The sequence below is a fragment of the Ambystoma mexicanum genome, chromosome 5q, assembly GCF_040938575.1.
Source record: "Ambystoma mexicanum isolate Mex_15411 chromosome 5q, UKY_AmexF1_1, whole genome shotgun sequence".
NCBI lineage: Eukaryota > Metazoa > Chordata > Amphibia > Caudata > Ambystomatidae > Ambystoma > Ambystoma mexicanum.
This window is the reverse complement of record NC_090933.1, coordinates 821,228,070-821,253,678: the sequence shown is the minus strand read 5'-3', so window position 1 is coordinate 821,253,678 and position 25,609 is coordinate 821,228,070. Positions and strand designations below refer to the sequence as shown.

The 25,609-nt window shown below is 45.5% G+C and overlaps 1 protein-coding gene across 2 annotated transcripts in view; it reads right to left on the bottom strand.

Annotated features, from left to right (window-relative positions):
• Positions 1 to 713: 713 nt before the first annotated feature.
• CPNE3 (copine 3) overlaps positions 714 to 25,609 on the bottom strand; it is a 444,306-nt gene continuing 419,410 nt past the window's right edge. For both annotated transcript variants that reach the window (XM_069621306.1, XM_069621305.1), the window contains exon 16: positions 714 to 1,362. In XM_069621306.1, the coding sequence (XP_069477407.1) occupies positions 1,249 to 1,362 (114 nt within the window). In that variant the 3' untranslated portion in view covers positions 714 to 1,248. The remainder of the gene's footprint in view (positions 1,363 to 25,609) is intronic.

Genomic DNA, 25,609 nt, shown 5'->3' with positions numbered 1-25,609 from the left:
GGCTCTGTTCTCAACCACCCACCAGAGAAACAGACTGCAGAGTCGCCTCTTGTTTACTCGACTATTATAAAGCCCTTCAGAGATTCCAACTTAGGTTTACGCCAGCCAGTGGGGGCTTTCACAGCTAATTGTACATGGTTACAAGCACAGGGAACAATGTTCCTTGGGAGCACCTTGATCTTGAGAAGCATAGGGCTTCATTGATGAGGACACAGATTGAGATGTATGTAGGAAAAGTCAAAAAACATGTCAAGGAAAAACAAAAAAGTACAGGGATCTCAATGAGAAAAACAGTTCAGACTTTCAACATCACAATAAATGGAACCACATTTTCTCTTAGCGACTTACAAATATCAATTATTTTGAACATTCTTCCTTGATCCTGATCTTCAACATCTTCCTACTTTTGCAGGTATCAATCCCAAATTTGATTAAGCAAATGCTTTTTGTTTGAGTGTTACAATTTAAATTTCTCAATTCAAAAACAATCAACCCAGCTATGGGCAATTTAAAGGAATGAATATGTGAATATTATGTGGTACGATGAAACAGAAAGTAGAAATATGATTTGTCTTACAGGATATGTAGCTGGCTCTAAAACTTACAAGAATAAAAATGGGTTGCTCCAACCATACAAATTACATAAAGTATATCAAATGTGGAAATTAATGTAGCTAAAGCTAAAATGGGAAGCAAGTGATTAAAGTCAACAGTACACTTTTTTAAACATTTATTAAATACTATAAAATGGTGTTCACAGGTATTATTGTGTGTTTATATTACAGAAGTCAAATATATTTAATTCATTTAAAAATAATGATATACTGTGTTCCAGTTAAGTCATGTATTTTGGCTAGAAAAGATGTACATAAACAAGGGGGGGTCCTGAGAGGGTCTCATGTACAACAGGGTTAGTTCTTGGCATAATGCCTTAAATCTCCTACTAGTATTTTTATAACATTCCAAATAGGTTTTTCATTAAACATTTTTACTTGCATACACTATGAGAAGGGGAACAATACCGTAAAGGTGATATGCATGATCATACACTGTGGAAAAATATCTAGAATATTGGCGTTCTACATTTACTACAGTGTGGCATGTTCTGGCATATGTATTGCCATACAGCGCCTCTATGTGTGAATAACGTCTGACAAGAATAAGACAGATGTCACAACGGGCATCTTGGATTTGTTGGCTTCTTGAATTACATCTGGACCGTTCTTGTGTTTCTGAACCTGGCTTTCCTTATTTTGCAGCAGAAGGATCCTTTGGAGGTCGAAGTTTGTACATATTGAAGTATGAAACAACTTGATTGGGTACTTCTGCCAAGACACTCTGTGCCAGGGCTTCTTTTGGTGCCTGAATAAGAAAAAATGTATGTTTTTGGTTATCAAAACTCTATTTTCCACATATGTCAAAAAGTTACTAAATTGGTAGGCAAGCTTTTGCAATGATTAAGAAATTAACTATCAGCATTTGTCTTGGCCAGTGTAGGGGTGTATGGGATTAGGCTTGTAAAACTTGAATTGCATGGTCAGAATAATGCTTGAATATGGAAGCTAGCTTTTGGTTTATGAACTACATTATACGTGGATTGTTGTTACTCCTAATATGTATACCTACAATGGTGCATCGCATTATATATTTTAGTACCATAAAAAGAAAACAAATGCTCTTAAAACACCCATATTCCCACACTTCAGTTCTTGGGGGTTAGAAAGATGGGGTTGAGAGAGGTGTACACATCAAATCTGAAGAAAAGATAAAGAGGCACTTCAAATTCAACATAGGTCAAAGGAGCAGTCAATCCCCACCCACTGCAACAAAAAACAGGGCAACAATCAAAGAATCACCAAAAAATCATAGACTACATACATCCTTTGGGGTGCTCCCAACACCCTCAATATGTGTAAAACCAAAAGGGGGTTTTCAGGAGTACCCTCAAGTTGGCAAAGTACAGAACAGATGACTGGACCTTTCACAGTAAAACGGCATTTCAAATTATCAGCATCACATTTTATGTGTCCCTGTTGCTTCATCGGATATCCCACAATATCTGCTACCCTCTGCCTTGCCCACAACTTTATTTACCAATAGTGCTTTCAGCAACATCTCTGCATAGTTAACATTCTACATGCAGCAGTACTTGTGTCCCCAGGTCCAGAGATATAGTCCTGAGCACCTCCTTTGATGTTCGCTTTTACATCTGTATCAGTGATCGCTCTAGGGATCCCCAAAACGAGCACATTAAACTTTCACAGTTGTTTTCAATATTATCCCCACTATTCTCCAGAGGTGAGGCACTGGTCATCACACAGTTTCCTAGACTGTTCATCCTCCACATCATTCATATTTCTTTTAACATTCCTCCAAAACCAAAAGCGGTTTCCATACATTCACCCAGCAAATGTGCTCCCCTATCAGAGGATTCATTACAGAGAGCATCGTACCCCATCTCTGCATCAACTTTAACACTCTTTTGACCACACCTCAGTGCTGAGTCCAATTGCTAAACACATTTTTGGTAGAACATTTTTTGTAAATCTAGTTAGAAATGCCTGGTAAATTCACCCATCCATTCCTTTTTGCTCACCCTCCAAATCCTGGGCCATCCCATAACCATAACCCGCAATATATTAATCTTTTCAATCATCTTACCTGCTTAAACACGAGCCCTATTGAGCAAGTGTTGGCCTTCACAGGCGATGCCATTCCCACCACGATAGCCCTCAAATGTATTCCCATTCAAGACAACTGGGTTATCAAAATTATCAAGAGTAGCCCCCTTAACAAGTTTATATTTGGAAGGACTGGTGTTTAAGCTCCCACCCCATGAAATAAGAGTGGTATCTCTAAAGACACCTATCTCTTGCAAGTTACTCCCCAGCAAAACATCCCCTAGGTAATTTTCTTTGACACTGACAGGTAGTTAACTTTCTGTTATTCTGAAGGCAGCCATTCACTACAGGGAACGCCTAAAGGGGGCTGCTAGATAACTCTGTGGAATTCAAAGCACTGCTAACCAGAACCTCTGGCCCAAGGAAAGCACTGCCTACAATAGTGATACTGGCAGCAGCAGTGTGCCTTTTTCAAGTGGATGACTTGACACTCACTTGAAAGGGATTCAATTACTGAGTAGTGTGAGGCTTCACAACCTCCGTCTTGGAGCGTATGCCCCCTCCACTATGTTAGAGGAGGAAAGAAATCTCTAAAATACATGCTGCATATTAACAAGATTCCTCAAAATCAGAGGCCGTGCATAAGGCATTCATCCCTACTGACAGCTAGGGTGACCTCTGGAGTGGTCAGACTTCCCTCAGTCCCAGCAAATGCCAAGGTGTTTGAGAAAGTTTGAGAACCCACCACTTACATTTGGTGTACTAGTGCCACCCATTGAATAGTACCCATCCCCACAGGGCTCACCCACTGCTACTTTGTGGACCTTTGCGGAGGGAGAAATATTACAATAGAGATTCCTTTGCTCCTCACCCCTTTGAGGAATTCCCTTGTCTTTGTGGTTCCCTCTGTGCAAGACCCACAAGTTAGCATTATTTGCGAACTCCTTATGCTCTAAGGCCTTGGAATGATATTCTATGCTATGGGAATCTTATTAAGCGCCAACTCGCACACAGATCTCAGAGCTAATTTTTAATTATCCAAGTTCAGATGCAACTCAGGAGAACAAGCATTCAGGATGGGCTCAAACATGACTAAATTAATCATAACGTCAAAGGAGTCAACCTTGTGGTCATTTGCTCATCCATACACATTTTTCAGGCAATCATTCGTCCATGACACCCACAATCCCAAGCCACAGTTCTAAGTTTATGCTGGGTAAATACAAGTTCTATCCCACAGGTGCATCCATAGAAACAACCAAGCACCAGTGCACACCTGGGGACCCCCCATGAAGAACTCCAGGGTCCTGATATATTCCTTTGAATCATCCTGAGATGTCCCCTGGTTGCGGGAGTAGTGAGGTTTTGCTACCCAGCCACATTTCAAATTGCCATTGACTTCCATTTGCACGAATCCTACTTGTTATTCATCCTGAAACTGAAGCTTTTGACGGGGCCTGGTGTTCCCTGGGGTTAGTTGTGCCTTTGGTTCCACTTTGGTATAAAGCTAGTATTTACCTAACTTTAACTCATACCCGTGGCTTCCCTATTGGATTTTTCACATTGTAATCAATGGACAAAACCTTTACAAACATTTCAATGACTGGAAATGCGCACGTTGGTATTTTTCATGGCTTCCCCTTCCGTCAATGTTATTCTCTGCCAAAAACTATGACTTTAGAAGGTACCAGCGATTTGTTTTGGAATGTAAATTTAAGAGAATAAATCACTGCAGTTCACTTCTTCCCATAGGATGTATGTTGTGGAGTTTTACACAAATTGTTGTCTGTGACAGATCTTGTAAATGTCCACCTTGGGTGACCTGGTTACATCTCTTAGCTTAGGTATGTGTTATCCAAGGGTCTGGTAGCTATGGCTGAGCAGCCAGGTTTAGTCTAATGAGGGAAAAGGGCTGTAGTGAGGCACACAGTACTCAGAGCATACACTTCGACAAGGAAACACTGACACACTAGCAGTTATATAAAAACAGAGAGTAATTTGATATACACTAGAATTGTAGCAGTAAATTAAGTAAATACTATTAACACATTATCACAGCAGAATAAAAGGTAGCCCACCTTAAATACAAAATGTACAGCAACACAAAGTGAGAGAAATTACTGATACTTAATAGCAAACATTAGATTATCTCTTACAACTTCAGTTAACCCGTGCTTGACCACTCTTTAAAATCATCCCTATACTCGGTGAGTCACACAAAGTCAAGGAAGGCACTGGGGGTCCAGTGACCAAGGGCTGAGGTGGAAAGAAGCAGGTAAGTAGCAGATAGAGCAGAGTCTATGAAGGTTTCTTCAGGTCTTGCAAGTAAGTAATAGTTAGTTTGTCAAATCTAGGGCCCAATGGGTGGTTTACCCCAATGGGACTCAGCGTGCCCTGGAGGGGGGTGCAAGTAACAGCTTAACTGCAGCCCTCCAAGAACACAAGAACAACACAGCAAGACCAAGGTAAGTACCTAGGCTTGGAAAAGTACCTTTGCAATTAAGAACTTGATGCAGCAAGCTGGTCCCCAAGGTGAGGTGACAGTTGACCCTGGTTCGAATTGCTTGGATGGCTGAAGAAGGAACTTTGGAAGTTACAGATCGATGCACTCGAGCAGTGGGATTCCCAACAGTGGATCTTCATGGTACTGGTGTGTCGGACCCTTCACAGGCTTCGGGTCAGTGACAGTTGTTGTCCGGTCAACTTCTCTTCGGTTCTCGGTCCACGACTTGGCTGAGGGGACGTCTAGGAGCGGGAAAGTGTCACTGGAGGTCCAGGAAGATGCCCACAAGGTTTCAGTGGAAAATGTGCTTCGCAAGATGTTGCACCACAGAATGGCACAGGTTCCAGTGTAATGGGAGTCTGCAGCCCGGGAAGGTCACAGCTCTTCGTGGGATGGCGCAAAATGCAGGTGGCTTTGAGACTGGTTATGCCCACCAGCCCATGGGAGGAAGTCGTCTTCAAGAGATCTTTCCGGTGGCTCAGAATTCGGGGTCGGTTCTTCAGCGCTCACTCAACGGCTCTGGCGGTCGCTTGGAAGTTGCTGGGTCGTCCTACGAATTCCTTTTAGGATCTTCAGTCCAGTGGACTCTGAGGTTCTGCTCTAGGATTCTTGAATGTTATGCAAACCATCAGATAAGCCTCACACGCAAATCTGGGGGTGTGACTGACCAAGGGGACAGCCAGTCTCCCAGTTCAAACTGATTCCATGAAGGTGCACTGCAGGACACAGACCTGGGTAGTTTTGGCTACCTCCCCCACTTCCTGTCCTTTCAGGAACTCAAAGAGCCTTGGCAGGCTTTCCAAGGGAAGCCCGTCAAAGACAAAAGGCCCATCAATACCTCCCCCACCCAGGCAGGTAGAAGAAGGCACAAATATGAAAAAGTCATCATGAACAAGGTATAAATAAGTACAGCCACAATTTTAGGCAAATGGTGAACCTAGTGTCTCTTGTCGTGGCTGCAAAGGCAGTCTGCAACGAAAGACCACAAAATGTTGTGAAAATGGTACACTGCCACCAGCCTGTCAGATGAACCTGTAACAGTAACTGAAAGTTACTGGAACAGTATGAAAAGGGAGACATTTCCCTTCAGCACTCCACATAAGGTGATCTCACAAAATAAAATGCAGGAGGGACAAAAGGGTGACCCCATACCCTGGTAACATGTGTTAACAGAGGTAAAAGAAAAGAAGAAAAGAAGAAGCTCAAGGAGTTCCCAGTAACACTGCAGAGAAAGTGATATGTGCTACAATAATAAAATGTAGATGTCAGAATACATGGAGGAAATCATAACTCCATTACAAGGTATAACAAGCATTGACACAGCCAACAGTTTGGGCTTTGCAACTGCTACTATCAGCGTCCAGTTAAGACCACTATGGCAGTGCCTGGTTTTTCAGTAGTATTGTCGTATTCAGTAGACAGGAAGCATATAGGAGTCGGCAAGTAAGTCTTCAATGTAAGTTCCTTATTTAAGTTAATTGTCACAAGTAAATATTAAGTGCATAGAAGTGACCATGCATGTATTCCACCCCAAAGATATTTGTTTTTCCACTTACTCATTGCAACTTCTTGTAATGTCCCTTCTCATGTTGCAACTAAGTAGAGCTGGAAGAGGCAGGGAACACTGGAGTAAGGTTGTTAGGCACGATTGTATGCAGTACTCTTTGGGTGCACTACAACAACCCTGACCTCCTGGCAATAGGAACCCAACCTTTGGTATAGGTCTGTACTACACAGGTTGGTAGCGTGTTGAGCAGCCAGGCTTATCTCAAGAGGGGTCAATGTGAGCTGTAGGGAAGTTACACAGAGATTCACAGTGACAAGTATTCAAATAAACTCTTACACTCAAGGTTTCTTGATTGAACAATTATTAATTTATTTAACAGTCAGTTAGAGTAAGCCTTCTTCGGAAGGGGCAATATAATAGTAACACAGAAATACACTCCAAAATCCACACTATTAATATTTCTAAACCAGTAAGTACCCTTTTTGGATGGCACACAGGCACTTCAGGTGACTTTAGTAACTAGGACACTGCTGACATTAATATACCACTGTATACCATTGTAAATACCACTGTATGCATTTAGAATCAGGCTTAAGAGTTTGGCAAAGAAAAAAGTTATTAGAACAGAACAAGAAATCACACAAATATTCTGAAGCAGGTAAGCACTTTTGGTAACCTCCTGGAAGGAGGTTAACACACAATGTCAGAGGGCAGAAGAGTCATTCAGGGAGACAGGCTAGGCCAAAGTCCATTGGGCAAAAGTCTAGGTGAGCTAAACCACTTCTTGCAGGTAGATAAAAGTATTGCACAATGCTTTAGAAGTCTTTTTAGAAATGAAGAATTCAAAGCAGGGCCACACGTTGTTTAGACTTGTGAAGTAAAGAAGCTAACAGCAATTCTACAGAGTAACCACAACAGGTCTCACCAACAGAGAACAAGTGCAGTTACACAACAAGAGGTAAGTTCTCTTAGACTGTACAGTACCTTTAGGTTGAAGAAAAAGGGCAGCAGATGACTTCAGTTCCTGTGCAGCTCTGCAGATCCTGGTGTTCCTGGGCCTCAGTCATGGGGACAAGAGGGAGGATGTCTGGGGACTCCTGCCCTGCAATGGGATGGTCACCACCCGCAACCAGCAATCCTCACAAATAGCAACGCCGCAGTTTCTGGCTGTTGAGATGGTCTTTCCTTGAATCTGGGGTCCAGCACTCTGTTGAGGTGGCTCAGTGCTCGGTCAGTCCTGCTTCCTGGGAGTCCGGAGGATCGTCCTGGAGCTCTTGGCCAGCTTAAAAGCAACACACACAATCTGGTGTTCCTCTCCCTGGCTATTCGGTTCCCGCAGCAACTGCAGTGGAATTTCAACCAGCTCCGAGAGGAAGTCCAGGTGGCTTACTTTGGAGTTAATTGGTCCCACCAACTCAAAGGGAGAAGTCGTCCTTGCAGGGGCTTCTCTGTCGATACAAATTTAGAGTTTCAGCACAGCAACAGGGCTTCACCGGGCAAACCAACGGTCCAGGAGTTGCAGCAGGCGTCTTCTTCAAGTTCTTCTTCGGATTTCTTCGTCCAGTGGTCGAATCTGCCTTCCAAGCCAAAAAGCATTGCCTTTTATGCAGGTTTCTCCCATTCATTCCAGCCTAGCTGTCAGTCACCCAGCAGGGTGGCTGTCTTTGCCGGACAGCCAGCCGGCCAATCACCTAAGAGTGCATTTCTGTCTCCTAGGATACTAAGCACTGGGAGTTTTGGGCACCTCCCTCGCTTCCTGCCCCTGCCAGACACCCTGGAGCCAGAGGCGGGTTTCACTCGTGAATCCCGCCAAAGGTAAAACAAAGAAAGGGACCAAACCTGTTTTGGCGCATAGAGTAAATCTCAAGAAGGACCTTTCCACTAAGAAATTGGCGAATAAAGAAGACCCGGGCCATTTTGACAAAAATGGCCCCCTTGAGTGCTTTACTGTAGCTGCGAACGCAGCCCGCGGTAAATGCACACCACGGTAGTTAAAAGTAAACTACTGCCACCAGCCATTCGTCGAGGAAAGGGTAACATAAAAATGTTACATGAGAAGCTAGACAAAGGGGATACTAAGTAACCCCTCCAGCACCCTATTGTAAAATAATGTGTGCTGGGTCCAGAAAGTTACAAATGTAGATAAAGTCAATTTCACTTTTCTGCTGTTGGAAACAGCAGTTTATCCAACAGAAGATATTTAAACCTTGAGGAATACCTGGAAGACATCCGTGTCACTGCACTGAAGGTGCTGTGTGACACAATGTAAAAGATGATGCCTATGGAGTTTGTCAGACTCCACAACAAAAAGAGAAACAGAGTTCAAAATCACATTAAAATGCATGAGAGAGTGGGAAAAATGGCTCTCACTCTCTCCAGGCAAAAAGCCCTAGAGTCCAGCAAAAGAGCTGGGGGTCTCTATGGTAGAGAGGAATTAGCACATTTCTGAGAATTCTCCCTAAGAAGGACCGAGCTAGGACAAAGCCTTTGGGTCTAGCTCTAGAAGTCTAACGTCAGCCGAGCCAGAGTCGCATGGTGGCTGGACCAGGGGTCGAGGCCAAGGGGGATGGTGGCACACAGAGTGGGGGTTTTAAAGGGGCAACGTCACTCTCTTTTTTTATGGGAAGTGGGGCTGGGAAAGAGAACCAGGGGATGTTAGTGCTGGGGGAGAGGGACAGCGCTGCTGTTTTGGGGATCGTATGAGGAGCAGGGGGAGTATGGGTAAGGAGAATGAACGCTGTAGAGGTAAGGCAGGTGCCTGACTTACCTTTAAATTCCCCCACCAGCCTGTACCCCGTCGGTGCAGGAAGTGCTCCGGCACATTCCGGCCAATAAAGTGACTGGGGTGGTAAAGGAAATCTGGCAGCCAGGACACGAAGTCAGGTGTTTCTGTGTTACCAGGCAGCAGGTGAAGCTCTGCATCAGCCCCTGCTTTGGGCAGGCACTGACCCGAGAGAAGGGTCAGGCCAGAGCCACAGGTTAGGCCCAGGCCGGCCAAGCCCCACCAGGCTCATCCAGCTCTATCTGTAACTATCAAAGTTTGATGATGCTCCTTTTTTTAATTGTTCATTTATAACGTGCTTAATACCAGCGAGTGGTTTCTAAGTGCGGGATCGGGTTTCGAGCCTGTGTAGCTTTCAGCGCCACCTAATAGCCCAAACTAAATATGAGATAAAAAGGGTTCCCCAGGTTAGAGTAAAAGAATGAGTGAGTGTGGAAAAAGGGTCCCACTCACTGAGGAGAAATTGATAAATAATCAGGAGTCCAGCAAAACGTGCCGGGGGACTCACAGGTGGAGAGAATTTCACTCAGATAGGAATCTACTGTAACAATATAATTGGACACAATTTCTGTTACTGTGTTTCTGAAGGTATCTAGGGTTGAACTGTGACCTAGATAAGCACACTAATTACTATCTAATTGTAATGCATTTGTGTGTGTGCCTCTGGGCATGGTCTGTAATCTGTTTAACCCTTCTATTCCCTTTTTGGTTTTGGGGCATTTGAGGGCAGTACTATTACTACAGGTGAAAGAGAAAAGAAGGGGGTTCTCAATATAGAATATGGTCGGTGTGGCAACTGCCAATGCTCTGGAATGAATCTGCCGAAATACTACTCGTTTATTTCAGACGCCCTCTGCCATATCGACCAATGATGGGTTGGTTCAATGATGGGCATGTCACGTGTCTAGCTTTCATGGTTGAGGCAGCATAGTGATCGGTATAAGATTGTCCTTTCTTGCTCTGGCCAATCAGCTCATGAATCAGAATCACACATTAGAAAACACACTGAGAGCCGCCATTACCACAAGCAGGGAGAGGGAGCCCCACAACTCTCGTTTCATTCTTACATCTTCCCAAAGCAGGGGATGGGGGGGAGTTGCTGCCCTTGTGAACCGGTTGGGCTGATTTCATTGCATCCAGGAGAGCGCTGAGAGGCATTCCCAGACGCCAGGGCCCAGAGCCTCCTTTCCTCCCGCGAGCAAGTCTTGGGTCCTGGCTGGGCCGTACCTGCTTCTTTCCGGAGAGGTGGCTTGGCAGACTTGCCTTGAATTGGCAGTTCTCAACCTGACAACTCTGTATGGCATGACTTTCAAGTTCTTGCGCTTCCCATTAAAACATGTCTTTTTTACCTCTGCAAATCAAAGTACAAGGATGTTCGGGCCATGCTCTAGTGCTGGGAGCACACCACGGACGGCATGGCGGAACTGCTTTATTGTCTTAATTGTTAACATTCCGCCACCTGCCATGTTTTTGGCCACTTGCCTGCACACCATTGTTTCCCCAGTATTGCGCCAAAACCAAGGCCACCTGCTGCATCGGTGAACAACACCCTTTTACCTTCCTCATTTACCGGTGATCGCCATATCACCGACCCATTGAAGTATTTCAGAAATTCTGCCCACACTTCCAGATCTCTCTTGATTCCTCCCCCTAGCCTGACTCTGTGGTGCCCCATTGTGGCCCCTCTCGTTTTCAGCTCAATACTTCTTTGGAACACCCTCCCCTGTGGTATGACTCTTCCTGAGAAGTTCAGCTTTCCTGCCAGCGCTTGCAATTCTCTCACTGTCACTTTGTTTCTTCCTTGTAGTTCCTTTATTGTCATCAGCAGATCTGGCACCTTGTCATCTGGGTTCCGGCACATTCCTTTGCTTGAGTCAATTTCTATTCCTAGGAATTGGATAATCTGCATTGGGCCCATCGTTTTCTCCTCCGCCAGTGGAAAACCCCACTCGCTTGTTATTTCCACGAATTTATCCAAGGTTGCCTTGCATAGCTCTGAACCTTTGGGCCCAACGAATAAAAAATCGTCCAGGTAATGTACCATCTTGGACTCCATCATCTCTTCTGTTACTGCCCATTGCAAAAATGAACTTACCCTCTGAAAATATGCACATGAGATGGCGCACCCCATCGGGAGACATTTGTCGATGAAGTATTCCCCCTCCCAATGCATACATAACCATCTTTGAGATCTGTTGTTGACTGGCAACAGGCGGAATGCAGATTTAATGTCTGCTTTCGCCATCCATGTTCCTTTTCCTGCTTTCCTGACCAGTTCTACTGCCTCCTCGAAGTCTGAATATGATACCGGTGCGTCGCTCCCAGCGATGCCGTCGTTCACCGAGGCCCCCGGGGGGTAGGATAGGTGGTGTATCAGCCTGTATTCGCCTTCGTCTTTTTTCGGCACCAGCCCCAGTGGAGAGCATATAAATTCTTCGAATGGTAAGGCTGTAAAGGGGCCCTCCACCCTCCCCAGTTCTACCTCTTTCCGGATCTTACTGGTCACTATATCTCTGTTCTCAGTTGCTGACTTCAGGTTTCTAGGAATGTCTTGCGCTCCCTGCCTGGTAAACGGGATGTTCAAACTTTCTCTAAAGCCTTGTCTGATCTGATCTGCCGTTTCTTGGTCTGGGTATTTCTGGAGCCACCCTTCCATCCTCCCAATTTTAACTGGCGTGGCCCCCTTCCAGCCCCAGTTCTTATTTCCGTGTCTCATCGCTTCTGCCGCTTGGAGCTCTGGCCCTTGTGCACTTGGAGCTGCTGTGGTCACCCTTACATCTCTCGCACTTGTGGCTGAACTTGCACTTCCATCCCCAGCTACAGAGTACCCCCTTCTCAAAATTCCGACATTGTCCTGGTTCTGCTCGTACTGTTCCTGTGCTCCCGCTGCCCCCCACTGCGTTGTTGGGGGCAGGCTGCTCTGCCACCCTCTCTGTGACCCATAATTTCTGCTCCGAAAACTCTGGTCTCTATTTCTGTCATAGCTGATTCGTACCTTCTGTTATTGTATCTATAATCCGCTTTGTAATCATTCTGCCAATATTGCCTTCTCTGCTGCCCCCCTGCGCTTCGCTCCTTGGAATCCCATTTCTCCTTCAGCACATTAAATATGTAGAGATTAAAGTTTTCCTCATCCCATCCCATATCCGGAAAGCAGTCCATCTCCTTTCTGAACTCGTGATCATACTCCAGCCATGCGTCACCCCCAAACGCTGCGTGTACCTTCAGCACCCTCTGCTGATACGCCACTAATGCTACCCCGTCTTCCGGGAATTTTGTAATATAATTGTAGACATTATGGTGAAGGCCGCCATCCAGTTGTCAAAATTCCTTACCACTGGCCCCTTTTTTAGTAAGCTTTTCTCGTCCTCCTTAATGTCCTCTAGAGCCACATTCATCCCCCTCTTTTGACAATTTAACAATGTGAAAATATCGATAAATTCCTTCCGCCATATTTTCTCCTTTACTTTGTCATTTATATACCACGCCATTGCCTTCATTGACCTGCCCTGTGCATCTTTACCCATGGTTGGCCTGCCATATTTCGTCATGAGTGGCCCCCCAATTTCTGCCGCTGCCGCCGTCGGTGCTGCCCCCGGCGGTGGGTCCCCTGACACTGTTGCCGCTGGTGCCCCCGTTGGCACCCCAGGTTGTGGGTTGGGTCCTTCCGGTGCTCCCCCTGTGTTTGGCCCTACCGGTGCACCTTGTGGTGCCGGGACTATTGGTGCCCCTTGTGGCGCCGGGACTACTGGTGCCCCTTGTGTCGCTGGGACCGGGGTTTCCCTGGGTTCTGCCCCTGCCCCCCCAGCCCCTCACTGTTTCTCCCTGCTCACCACTCCTCTCCATTTTACCCAAGCCCTTAAATGATCCCTTTCTTCGTCATCACTGCTTACTTCAGTTGAAGAACTCCCCTGCCGCTCCTCCCTGGATCCCTTCTCACGTCTGCTCTCCTTGCCATTGGTTCTGGGCGACTTACCCAAAACCGTGACGCAATTTTTTAAAACATTTGTACAATTTTATTCCCCACATTATTATTCACAGTACCTTTGTTTTTATCTTTTTTCTTCCTCTTGGTAGGTGCCTCTGTCTGTTCCTCCGATCTCTTCGACTCCACTCTCCCCCTCTTCTGTCCTTGCGGTACCTCGTCTTCTCCTTCGCTGCTGCTGGGCTCTATGAACAGCAAGGGTGACATTGCCTTCGCCCTTTCTTCCTTCTGCATTATCTCCAGCACCCATTGTGCCCCACATTCTTTCTCTGCCTTTCTCGCCCATTCTGAGAATTCTTGAGCCCTTTTTGCTCTTCCTTCCGCCATCCTTCTCGTCTGAATTCTGTCAGCCACGCCTTCCTGCTCCTTCGCACCGTGCGTCCTCTGTTTCTCCTGGTCTTCCAATCCCAATCTTTCTCGCCCGTCTCGCTTGTCCACGCGAAAGTGCTCTGTTCGCTCGCAGCTGGTACTTCTGGGTGGCTCCTGCTCCGGCACGGCTGGGCGAACTCGTAGCCACTGCGTTTAGATCGAATTAAGAGGAGGTGGATATGCGTGAGCCCGCAAGAGCAAACGTTTTTCCTTCCCCTTATCCAGGCACTAAGAGCCTACCCGAGAGAGGTGAGCTCTTACCTGGTTTGTGCCGCCTCTCCTTTTCCTGGATTACTTATACACCCCCGGCCTTTTGTTCCTTCTTGGGGGCGGCCGGGTTACCCCCCTGGCCCCTTGATGTTATATTTCGCACCTTGCTTCCTGCCCTTTCCTGGGCTTTTGTTTCTTGTGGCGCCGTTTGGACGCCCCTCCCTACGCTTTTGCGCCGTTTCCCCCCACCCCGCGCCTAAACTCCCAGACCCTCCATCGTCCCGCATTTCATGCGGCCCGGGGCCTGGGGCAAAGGACTTTGAAGGGTGCACGTCAGTCTCATAGGAAAAGCGCACAGGACTTCGTGGTAGAGAGTAAGGGACATGGTAGAAGGAGTATTAGTAGCCCTGCTTGTGAGGTCAGGAAACGCAAGAGCCGTTTAACTTCTTATCTTATGCAACTCATTTTACAGATAGAGGTTGCATGAAGAAGTGGAAATAGAGTACATGGTCATAGAAAGTTAATGTTTTAGATGAAAGCAATGATCTAATTGAAATTGACAAGGTGCCCTTGAAACCCGCAACTAAAAACAATAATGTGAATGTGAACAGAGGAAAGCAGGGAAAAAAAGCTTTCCATATTTTCATTTCCCTAACCGCACTGCAAATATTATTTCTTTAAAGGCTTTTAAAATGCCGTCGGTATTTTATGCCCATATTTAATTGTAAATGCATTCACGCCTCTTTATATATTTTAACATTACACCTAAATGAAAGTTTGACGATTGCAGAGAAAAGTATACTAAGCAAAAACAATACCGAACCCAACAGACGCATCGCTTCCTCTACCGGAGACTCGTCAGGGTTGTAGACATCCTCTCAATGCAATCAGCTGCACAATGGCATTTTCTTTCTTTTTTCCAGATGTTGCTAAATAATTCAGCTCTTAAAATGTTATGATTAGGTGTTCAGCGAGATTACATTTTACCATTCAGTTGAAAAGTTCTAGAAATATTCGTCTGACTGCTTCCAAATGAGTGAGTAAGCCCATTCCAGCGGGGCTTTTAACTGGTTTTCCTCCTCACGAAAGAATACCATTTACAAGAAAAAATACAAATGCACCCCTTTCTCTCTCTCTGCCTCTCTATCTCTCTTTCTCTTCTCTACACCATGGCCCCTTTCTTCCATACACCCTCTCCCCCTCTACTGCCCCACTACAACACTTCCTCTCCCGTGCTACCACACTCCTCTCACTGTATCACACGCCCTCATACTACTCCCTCTTTCTATCTAGCACACTCCCTTTCTCCTTCTACCACACCATCTCTTTCCATCTACCACACCCATGTTGTATCTCTCCCACACTCCAGCTCCCTCTCTAATATACTCCCCGTTCTACTATTCACCGCCTCCCTACCACACTCCTATCTCTACAACATGCACCACTTTGTATCACTTTCTCCCTACCACACTTGCTCTCTTGCTACATTACCTCTCTACCACACTCCCTCTACCACTCTATTTCTATCAATTCTCCCTTCTCTACCACACTCCCCATCTCAATGACACCTTCCCTCTATCCACCAAACATCCCTCTTTAGACCAGTATTTTCCCTACCACACTCCCCCTCTCTTCCACTTTGCCTTTCTCTACAATGCTTTCACTCTCTACCTCTCTTTCTACCACCCCGTTTTTCTACTACACTCTATTTCAATAACACACTTCCTCTGCCCTACTACCCCACTAATACATCCCTTCTCTCTCTAGCACTCTCCCACTCTTTCACACTCCCTCTCTTCCATATTCCCTCTCTCTTTTTCTACGACACACACTGTTGTCTCATATATTCCCTCCCTATCACACTCACTCACTACCAAACTACCTTCCACTACCATACTGCCTCTCTCTATTGCACGCAGTGACGCTCTACATCTCTCCCTCTCTACCACAGCCATATCTACTGCACCTGTCCACAATATCACTCTGCCTCTCTACATACTCCTCTCTCACAGTACCAACACCCCCTCTCTCTAACACACTCCCTCTCACCACCACACTCCTTTTCCCCCCTCTGCCACACTCCTTTTCTCCCTCTACCTTACTTATTCTTTCTCTACCACTGTGTCTCTACCATGCTCCATCTCTCGCTACACTCCCTCTCTCTATCACACTCTCCCTCTGTCATTACTACATTCACCCTCTCTCTACTACATTCGCACTCTCTTTACCACAACTCCCTCTACCACTTGTTCTCACTACCACACTCCCTCGACCACATTCCCTTTCTCTACCATACTCTCCCTCTCTGTACCACTCGTTTTACCACACTCTCCCTCTTACTACCACCCTCCCTCTACTCCACCTTTACCATCTTCCATACTTCCTTTTCTTTCACTCTTCCTCTCCTCTACCCTGCCTCTCCTTCACCCTCCCTCTCTCTTCTTCTCTCTGTAGCGCACTCTCTCTAATACACCCCTACCACACACCCTCTCACTACCACACACTCCCTCTTTCTACCACACTCCTCTTTCACGTTACCATATGCCCTTTCTCTGTACCACTCTCCCCCGCTCTTCCACACCCATTCTCTGCCTACCACATTTCATCTCTTTCTACCACACTCATCACCCACTCTCTAATATGCTGCCACCTCTACTAGACTCCCATATGTCCACTAGTCTCCCTTCTCTCTACTGCACTCACTCGCACTATAAGAATAATTCTTCCAAAAGAACATGAGTCATTTGTTCGCTCCGGTTCCCCCAGAGCTAACCCGTTTGCCCAGGTACTAAGCACTTGAGGTTTTGTGGCATAGTGAGAGTGTTCTCTCACTCTATTACACACACTCTCTATGTGTCTACCACACTCTAGCTCTCCCCTTCTCTGTCTACCAGTAGGTATACACTCTTTTCTACACCGCAAACTCTCGCTGTCGTCACCGAACACGCTCAGAACCATGATCTATCACTCTCTCTATACCAATCTTTCTCACCTCACACTCCCTCTCTCTCCTGCACCTTCCTTACCTATCACTCACACTTGTAAGCATTGTGTCTCACACAATGAACTTAGTTTCATCCTCCCAACAATCCACGTGGCATGCATCTTTTCCCACAGCACCCTTGTTCTCACGCACACATGCGTCATCTCTCTTCCACAACCCATATCACTGACTTGCTCACTGTCTCTCTTACAGCCTTGCTCACACACCTTCCCTCACACTCTGGCTCTTTCTCTCACCCTTTTGACTTTTGGACCCTAGCTAGTTTACACCATTGCAAGGACACCACTCTTGTTGCACCTTAGCTCTCACTCTCACACCCACCCTAACTCTTGCTACCGCCCAACCTAGCTTTCCCTCTTATACATGTGGCTGCCTCAGGGCCATTCCTACCAAGCCTTCAGAGACACCAACGTGTGACCATTTAATCGTTTTTGTTGTTGTCTCTTGAATTTGAGAATGTACAATTGAAAAACCGAAAGAAGATTTTGTAGGGTGAGCTTACTTTGCATTCTGGTACTTTTAGATTTCCTTTCAGGATAGGGGAAAATGTAAAATGCTACCCTTATTTTTTTGTTTACTTAACATGCTTAGTCCAAGCATATTTGTTCTGTGCAGTTAACTCAATAGTATAGTTGTAAAACACAGAATGCATTTTTAAGCAGCCATTGAAAACAAACATTGGTAAATCCAATGGATATAGTGAAAATACGTTGCACAACCCCATGAACAGAAGTCTTTTTTCTTGCTAAGTGCTTTCAAGCACTAGCAGGGAAATATTTGACAAGGTAAAGTAATTACTGGGTATGTGTAACTCACGTATTTACTGCTTTCATACCTATACATGTCAAATGGAATAAACTGCAAACGCCAAAACTTTTGATTTTGCCAATGCCTGTTTCACTATGGTATCTGTGTCGAACCTTTTCCTTTTTAGTTGACCTAGAAGTAATAGGAACTAACTGTTCATCCTTTGTACTGGAATTGTGATGCCATGATATGTGAATGTAATTACTAGTCTGTGGAGGAATCCCTTTCTTCTCAGACCAAAAGTATACCCAGGTTAGCAGCATACATTTATCATAGGCTTGGGAAGGATCGTGTTCTGTTTTTATAAAAAAGTGAACGGTGGCTTTTGCTCCCAAGAGGGGAAGATGGGGCACATGTGATTGTAAGCAGATACAAACCACAGTAAGAGGATTATTTGGTAAGCAATATTTGCCTGTGAGGCTTGTGAATCTGCTATGCATAGACTAGCCAGCAAAACCTGATTAAGGTGGCAGGGGGTGCTGAAGGGACAGTTCTGAATAAATGTGCTTGTCCTACTTGTGAATCTTAATCTTTTTTTCAGGTACTTTTAAGGAGTATTTGATTAGGTTGCAATGTTTAAATATCTGTGCTATATATTACTTGAATGTCTGGTATCTTGGAATTGAGGATGTATTTTACGGGCAACCTGATGTTAAATATGTTCTAACCTATATTAATTTTCCATGTGTTACCTTATTTATAACGGCACCGCAAATATTGAGAAGTTTTTTCAGTCTCACAAATATAACAATTAACTCCTTTTCTTCATTGTTATGATTGGTTTAATTTCACTTGTGAATCTGTTTATGTCCGAGTATCAACACATTAGTATGTGTGAAAGTGTGCAATGAACTCCATACTGCTGGGTTACAAATTGCCGCCAGTGGTACATTACAATGAAAGCAAACTTAACTCCCGTACTACGTGTTGAATGTGCTTTTGAATGTGCTTTTGGGGTAAAAGGGAGAGTTTTGATAGACTAAGTGTAACATTGTTGTATGCACCTGACAATACACCTCGCAGTAGTAGCCTTTGTGACTGGATCAGTGCCTTTTCATGCCACCATTTAAACAAAGAACTAGTAATTCTTTCAGAACCTTTTTGTCTTGTTAAGGTAGTACGACTGTCCTGCAGTGTGTGGGTGTCAGACACATGTGGAGCTTTTTATTCTGCCTTGACCACAGGCAAAATTCGCAAAGCCTCGCGTCTCTTTCTGAACCTTTGGCCAAACAGAGCATGCAGTTCCCAAGTGTGCCCTAGTCTTGAACAGACACCCATTTAAGAAAGGACACTGATGGGGTGAAAAGAACACGTTAAGGGGAGCTTCAGTGGCGCGGCACAAAGCTCACAAAACTCATGTGACAGGGAGCAGTGTGATGTGGGTTAAAGACATGCTTCAGTTATTGCACAAAGCAGATAATAGACACAAGCTACCCCCTAAAGGTGCCCAAGCATAGACCTTCTAAGGCAGGGGTCTGTAACGTTTGGGCCCTCCAGATGCTTTAGACGTCTCCCATCTGGCCTAGCCAGCACAGTCAATTGTAAGGGATCTTATGAGTCGTGGTGTAAATCATTTTGCGAGGCACTGGTTGCTGACCCTTGTTTCAAGGACAAGCCTTTAGGTTATAAGGCACACAGCAACCTATGCTACAACAGAGACTTACAGGTCTTAAGTCGCGATCCACAATGAAAAGGAAACCCTCACAGAGATCTTCAAGTATGCCCTTCTCGCACTGTCTCAGGGTGAGTCAGGAGGCGCTTGGCAACTCAGCAATTGAACTTCGGTCTTCCTGTAGACTCGTCTCCTGGTGAGGGTTCGGAGGGGGTGTGGGGGAGCATAGCAGATTTCCAGAGTCCAAACAAGGCCTTGAGAATGCCTATGATGATTTCCAGCAACATCCCTACAACAACGAGCAGAGGGTTCCAGACCTTGCAGGCAAATACTGTACTTCGAGCAGGACAGGTGACAACCAGCCTCCCAGCAACATCAAAGCCCCTGTGGGAATGTGGATTGTGGGCAGGCAGCCCACTCCTTAATTCCTGCCAGCACATACTCAAAAGAGAGCCTTCACTGGTTTCTTGCAAGAAGCCTGCCAAGGTGCTTGAAGAAAGGGAACCGTCCTCCACCTGGAAACGTAGAAGGATGGGCAACACAGGACAGGCTATCTTGAACTGGGCTTAAAACATGAAGAGGGTCATTTTGAATATATGGCAACCGTAAGTGCATTATTGTGTTGTGGAGGCAGCCCAGGACAATGCATCCCAAAAAATAGATTAAAAAGTAATGACTGCTAAGAGCCTGTTCAGAAGATGCCTGGAAAGTAGCAAAAATGCTACATAGAATAAAAAGAAGGGGACACAAAAGATTGGGTTAGCGTTACCGCCACTGGGTCTGGTGGAATTACGGCTGGATTAAAAGTGGTGTTATGACAGTGTTAGTCCCCATTTATGGAGTCCCTAGAACGCCACAGGATTTTTGCGGAATTACCTCTGGCAGTAATTCTGTCGATTTGGCAGTGTTTTGGCAGTAAGGCGGCGGAATTACCACCAGTATTTTTCTTGAGGTTCTTCCGCTGCCTCATCACCAGAGTTGTAGTTCGGCAATACTGTAATGCAGTGGTAACAGAGTTACCATTGTATTACTGCTGTTTTATTACGCACCGTTGTACTCCTAATAAGGTTCAAAATGTCCCCACAGCACTCCATGGAAGTTGGTTTTTGCTGCCAAAAGTAAAATACAATAGTTATAAAAGAAGATGACCACTCCTGGACTGGTGGATCTAGGGATTCATCAGTGAACCCAAAACATTGTAAAAGGGACCACATGCGTTCCAGGCAGCACACCACATAAGATGTGCTATCTAAGCAATATTACCCAAGCAGGGGGGCATTCACTCAGGCTTTAATGTAAGCCCTGGGGCATTACTAGGCCCGATAATGCCCTCCCTCCCGCTTGGGTAATATTGCTATTAGTACCCTGGCACATTGTACTAGGATACCAATAGTGATTTTTTTCAAAGTTGTGAAACAACATCTTTGCCGTTTCGCATTTTAACTTTTTTTTAAAACAAGATGGCTGCCATGGATCGGGGAGCAGAGAACTACACATAGTCCCTTCTCCCTTTCCATGGTGGCCACTGACGGGTCAGTGATGTGCTGGGAACATTAGTGTTCCCGGCATCAGAGAGAGACCAGACCATGCATGGTAAGTAGGGTGGGGGTGGGGGTGGGGAGGATATGTGGAAAAGGATGGTGGGGGAATGGGACACCAGCTGCAATCACAGCTGATCTAGTTGGGGAAGATCGCAGCCTCCCGCTCTGATGAGGCTCTCGGAACAGGGGTTCTATTGTGTGGTAAAACCCGCGTTCGCAGCCTCCGCACTGGCTGGGAGTTCTAAGCCACGCTCCCGCCGGGTACTAATAGACAATATGAAATGTTGCTTATGCGTTCGGAATAAGAAATATGGGGCCTAATTATGAGGTTGGCAGTAACCCGCCGGTGCTACTGGAGGTTTGCCGCCAACCCAGTAACACTGTTTCTGCCGCCTGAGATCCCGCTTGCACTGTGACATTACAAATCACGGCGGCACGGGATCTCAGGCGGCGGAAATCGTAAGTTCCCATAGAGTCACATAGGATTCTATGGGAGTGGGGAGACGGAAGCACTGGCACAATTGCTAACGGTGTCGGTGCTTCCATGAAAACTGTGCCTACTGGGCTGATGCGCCCAGCAGGTCAGAACTGCCGGCTGCAGAGACCCAGGAATGGGTGCTGGTACGTTGCTATCAGCACCCTTAATTCCAGACCCGCAGACTTGTAATGAGGCCCACAGATCTGCCAGTATGCGTTTTAGATTTGACCAACCTCATACACTAGAGGTTCGGGGCCAATGCAGAGGTCTACATCAAATTGACAGATTCTGTTGCCTTTGTAAACAAACAGATATCCTTGATACAGCAAAGCACCTTATTATAGAGTGAAGTAATAACTCTGATTTCCATGCATGTTTTTTCTCAAAATGTGTACACAATCTTGAAGAAGTGCATCCCAACTTGTTATGGGGTCGTCTTCTGAATGGTAATCAAACCTCGATGATAATTGCATTAATTCCCTTTTTAGGTGTATCATATGAATGTTTGGGTGAAAAATGTATGTTTTCTATGTAGATGTAAGATGTTTGGGATTTTGCAGCAACATGAGGTGAAGGTTATATGAATTTATATGTATGATTCTCCTTGTTATCAAATGTGAGTATAAAGGTTTATTTTAAACCACATATACTTATAAATAAAAAAAACAAAATAGAAAAGCATGGAGACAAAACTAAGGTGAGAGACCTCTCCACATTGGGACCTTATAGGAAACTTCACTGTTCCCAGAACACAATTAAATGCAGAGAGGTGAGCTAACTATGTTTTACTAACCTTCTAAGTCAATTAACAAAATCCCAGTGAATCTAGCAGTAGTGCTGGCAGGACCAGGATAATGAGGTAAGAGTTGCAAAAAGAAAGCCTCCCTGATAGGCGGATGTCCACATCGTGAAGAGGATTGATCTTCCAGTTTCTACCCTCTGCCTCATCCATCTAAGGTGGAGGAGGAAGAGGTTTGCATGTCTGCACCATAAGAGGGCTGTCAGCGTCTATGTTTCTGATATGAGAAAGATCAGAAAACATGAACATCTCTTTGTTGGCTATGCTGGAGCTTGGTTGGGCAGGGCTGTAACCAAGCAGACCCTGCCCAGGTGAGCAGTTTTCTGCATTTCATAGGGGTAAGATATGACCGGGAAGGAAGTGTATGAAAATCTTAGGACCCTATTTTACAGAGATCTGGCGACTACATCTGCCTTGCAGAGGTGAATCCATGTTTTGAACATCTGTCAGGTGGCTATGTGGACTTCGCTGCAAACATTTTCCAAGCACTATTGCCTGGATTCCTTATAGGGTCAGGATACCTGCCTTGGTTTTGCATTGCTCCAGAGTTTTCCGGTGTAGGTGGTGGTTTTTCACTCTCCTACTTCCTCCAAGTTCAATACTACTTTGTGTGTCTTTCTAAGAAAAGGGATCTGCGGTAGGAAATAATCCATTAGAAGAACAAATAACTTACCTTTCTGCAATGGTTTTAATCGTTCCTCCCACAAATTCCTCATTTCCCCCCTCAAACACCCCATCATAAAGGATAGCTTGTACACCTCTTGTTGTTCTCCGGTCCCAAAGCTACTGAGTGCTAGGGATAACTGAGGTCACGGGGCAGTGACGGCTCCATATATGCTGCCCATGACATCACATTCTGTGAAATGGGAGCCCAACTGCGGTAAGCAGAGCCAACGCGATGGAGCATGCAATCCCTTGGTGGCTGAACAAGTTTCAGAAGCAAGTTTGTGCTGCAGAAGATATATCTACGATAAGGAATCTGTGAGAAGAAGGACAAATCCATCAAAAAACATTACTAAAAGATATGTACTTTGTTGGTCTGCCGAAATGTGGGCATATCTTCGATAAATAGAGTGCCCCTGTCCCATATGCCATGTGTCCTTGCGGGAAGTAGATATGGGTGACTTCCCACAAAAGCTCTAATGGAAGCTTTGGACCTTCAGGATGCCAGCGGCCTCAACACTTCTCCTGAACTGGAGTTCATACAATCTAGCCCTAATGGTAAAGTTAATGAGCCCTTCCAGAAGACCACTTCAAAGGGGGTAGAGTGCCTGGGAATATCAGTCCCCTCCGTATTCAAGGCTCTGCATGACCTCAATCATATCCTGGAAGAGGGATACCCAAGCAAATCCTCCCATTTAATGCTGCAGTTTTTGACCTCACCATGGCTGCATGGGTCAATGCTTTGCCTGCCCCAGATGTAAACAAGGACTTAGCCAAGAAGTACAGCTCTGCTCCTTGTGACCCGGTGTTCGTCTTCACCCATCAAACTCTAGAATGCCTAATGATTCATGCTTCCAGGAGAGCCTTAAAATGCAACCTTTCCAACATTGCCCCTTGACATAGAGAAGAAAATACTGGATGCCCTACGGTTCAAAGTCTTTGCCTCATACAGCTTTGCAGTGCAGACAGTTAACGCCTTTTGTACCCTTGCAAAGTATTACTGGACCATGTAAAATGTAGGGAAGGAGGTTGCAGATAATCTGCCCTCAGGATGAGGGTTGCATTATCTGATTTAGAGAATGATGGCAAGGAGACTGCCAAGCAATCATTGCAGGCAGTTATGGACACAGCTGACTGTGCGGCTCATACAAGGGGTTTTGAGACTGTGCTCAGGAGCCACCCCTGGATACAAACATCACAGTTAGTCCTGAAATATAAGCAAACTCCTGGACATGCACTATGATGGGGCAACATTTTCTTTATTTTTGAGGCTGATACATCATATAGGAGATTCAAGGCATCAAAAGGTACTACCAAGTCCCTTGGGCTGGTGGTCCATCAGCCATTATCACCATCATCATCATCATCATCATCATCCTTTGCTAGGGGTTCTCAGCTTCATTCCTTTGCATCCTTTGCCCATAGGACCAGGAATCAGATGCATTGTGATAAGAAGCAACATAGGTCTGCTCAGAGGCAAAGATCCACCTCCATGGTCTACTCCACATCCCCTGGTCCAAAATCCTTTCCATCTGGACTTCATTAATTTGCCTCCCATGAGGGGATTCTTGCCCCAGAGTAGATGAACACCACATCTGATGTCCATGGCAACGTACACATTCAGTAGGCACAGATAGATGATGGGGCAGTTCCCAGTCCTTCTTCGGTACTAAAAAATAAAGGGAGTAGAAACCCCTCCCCCTCTCTGAGACAGGAACCAAATCTATGGTGGACTTCGCCAGGAGTTGCTGCATCTCCTCCTTCAGTATAGGGCCCAGGGGAGGGGAGGGACAGTAAGGAGGGTAGGCAGGTGGGTGTTGAAATGAAAACCAGGCAGTAGCCCTGTGACATGACCTGTAAGGCCCAGACATTACTTCTTGATTAACAGGCACAACATCCCTCCTATCAGAATAGAGTAGACTAAATTAAAAAATAAAAATTGGATCAAGGTGGAACCGTGGAAGTGCCACCTCTTTGGGCGCCTCTGCCTCTACTCTGGCAAGGGAAACAATGCTTGTCCTGTTTCCCAAAGGGCGCCCAACCTCAATTACAGGTAGAGGATGCCGCACTTGGCGTTTAACCTCTACATAGTGATCTGCCACTGCACTGTTGACCTAACAGTGAGGATTAGGTAAAAGGCTGTGACTGTGGCCTTTGCGAAGCACCTGCTACTAGATGACTTGTTAGGGTGGGTTGAGGTCTGACTATCAGAAATTCCCTGAAAGGATTGGTGAACCCTACGGTTTTAAGAGTATCATTTTTACCCCCTTGAGGGCATCATCTACGTTACTTCCAAACAGTATTGATTGCTCAACTGCCTTGTCCAAAACGGTGGCTTGTGTTTCTGCTTTAAAACCGCTTCCCCTTAGCCAGGCATGGCGTTTGATAACTACTGCCCCTGCTATCTGTCGGCCTTGTGTCTCTGCAGTGTCTAGAGCATTTTTTAATATTGTATTTGCAGTTTGCTCCCCTGAATGCAGGACCTTTAGGAAGGTGGGATGACGCTCAGCTGGGATAGACCTCACTAGAACTTTCATGTCCTCCTGCTGGGAAATAGTTTACCTGGCCGTAAGTACTGTTGTATTGCTTTACGCACCTTGTACCCGTCTTATGTTGCAACCTTTCACCCAAAAGAGTAAACCTACCAATGTTCCTTATCCTGGGGATACTCTGTATTCGAAAGAGGTAGATTGACCCTTATTCTGGGTGTTAAATCAGAGAATCTGGA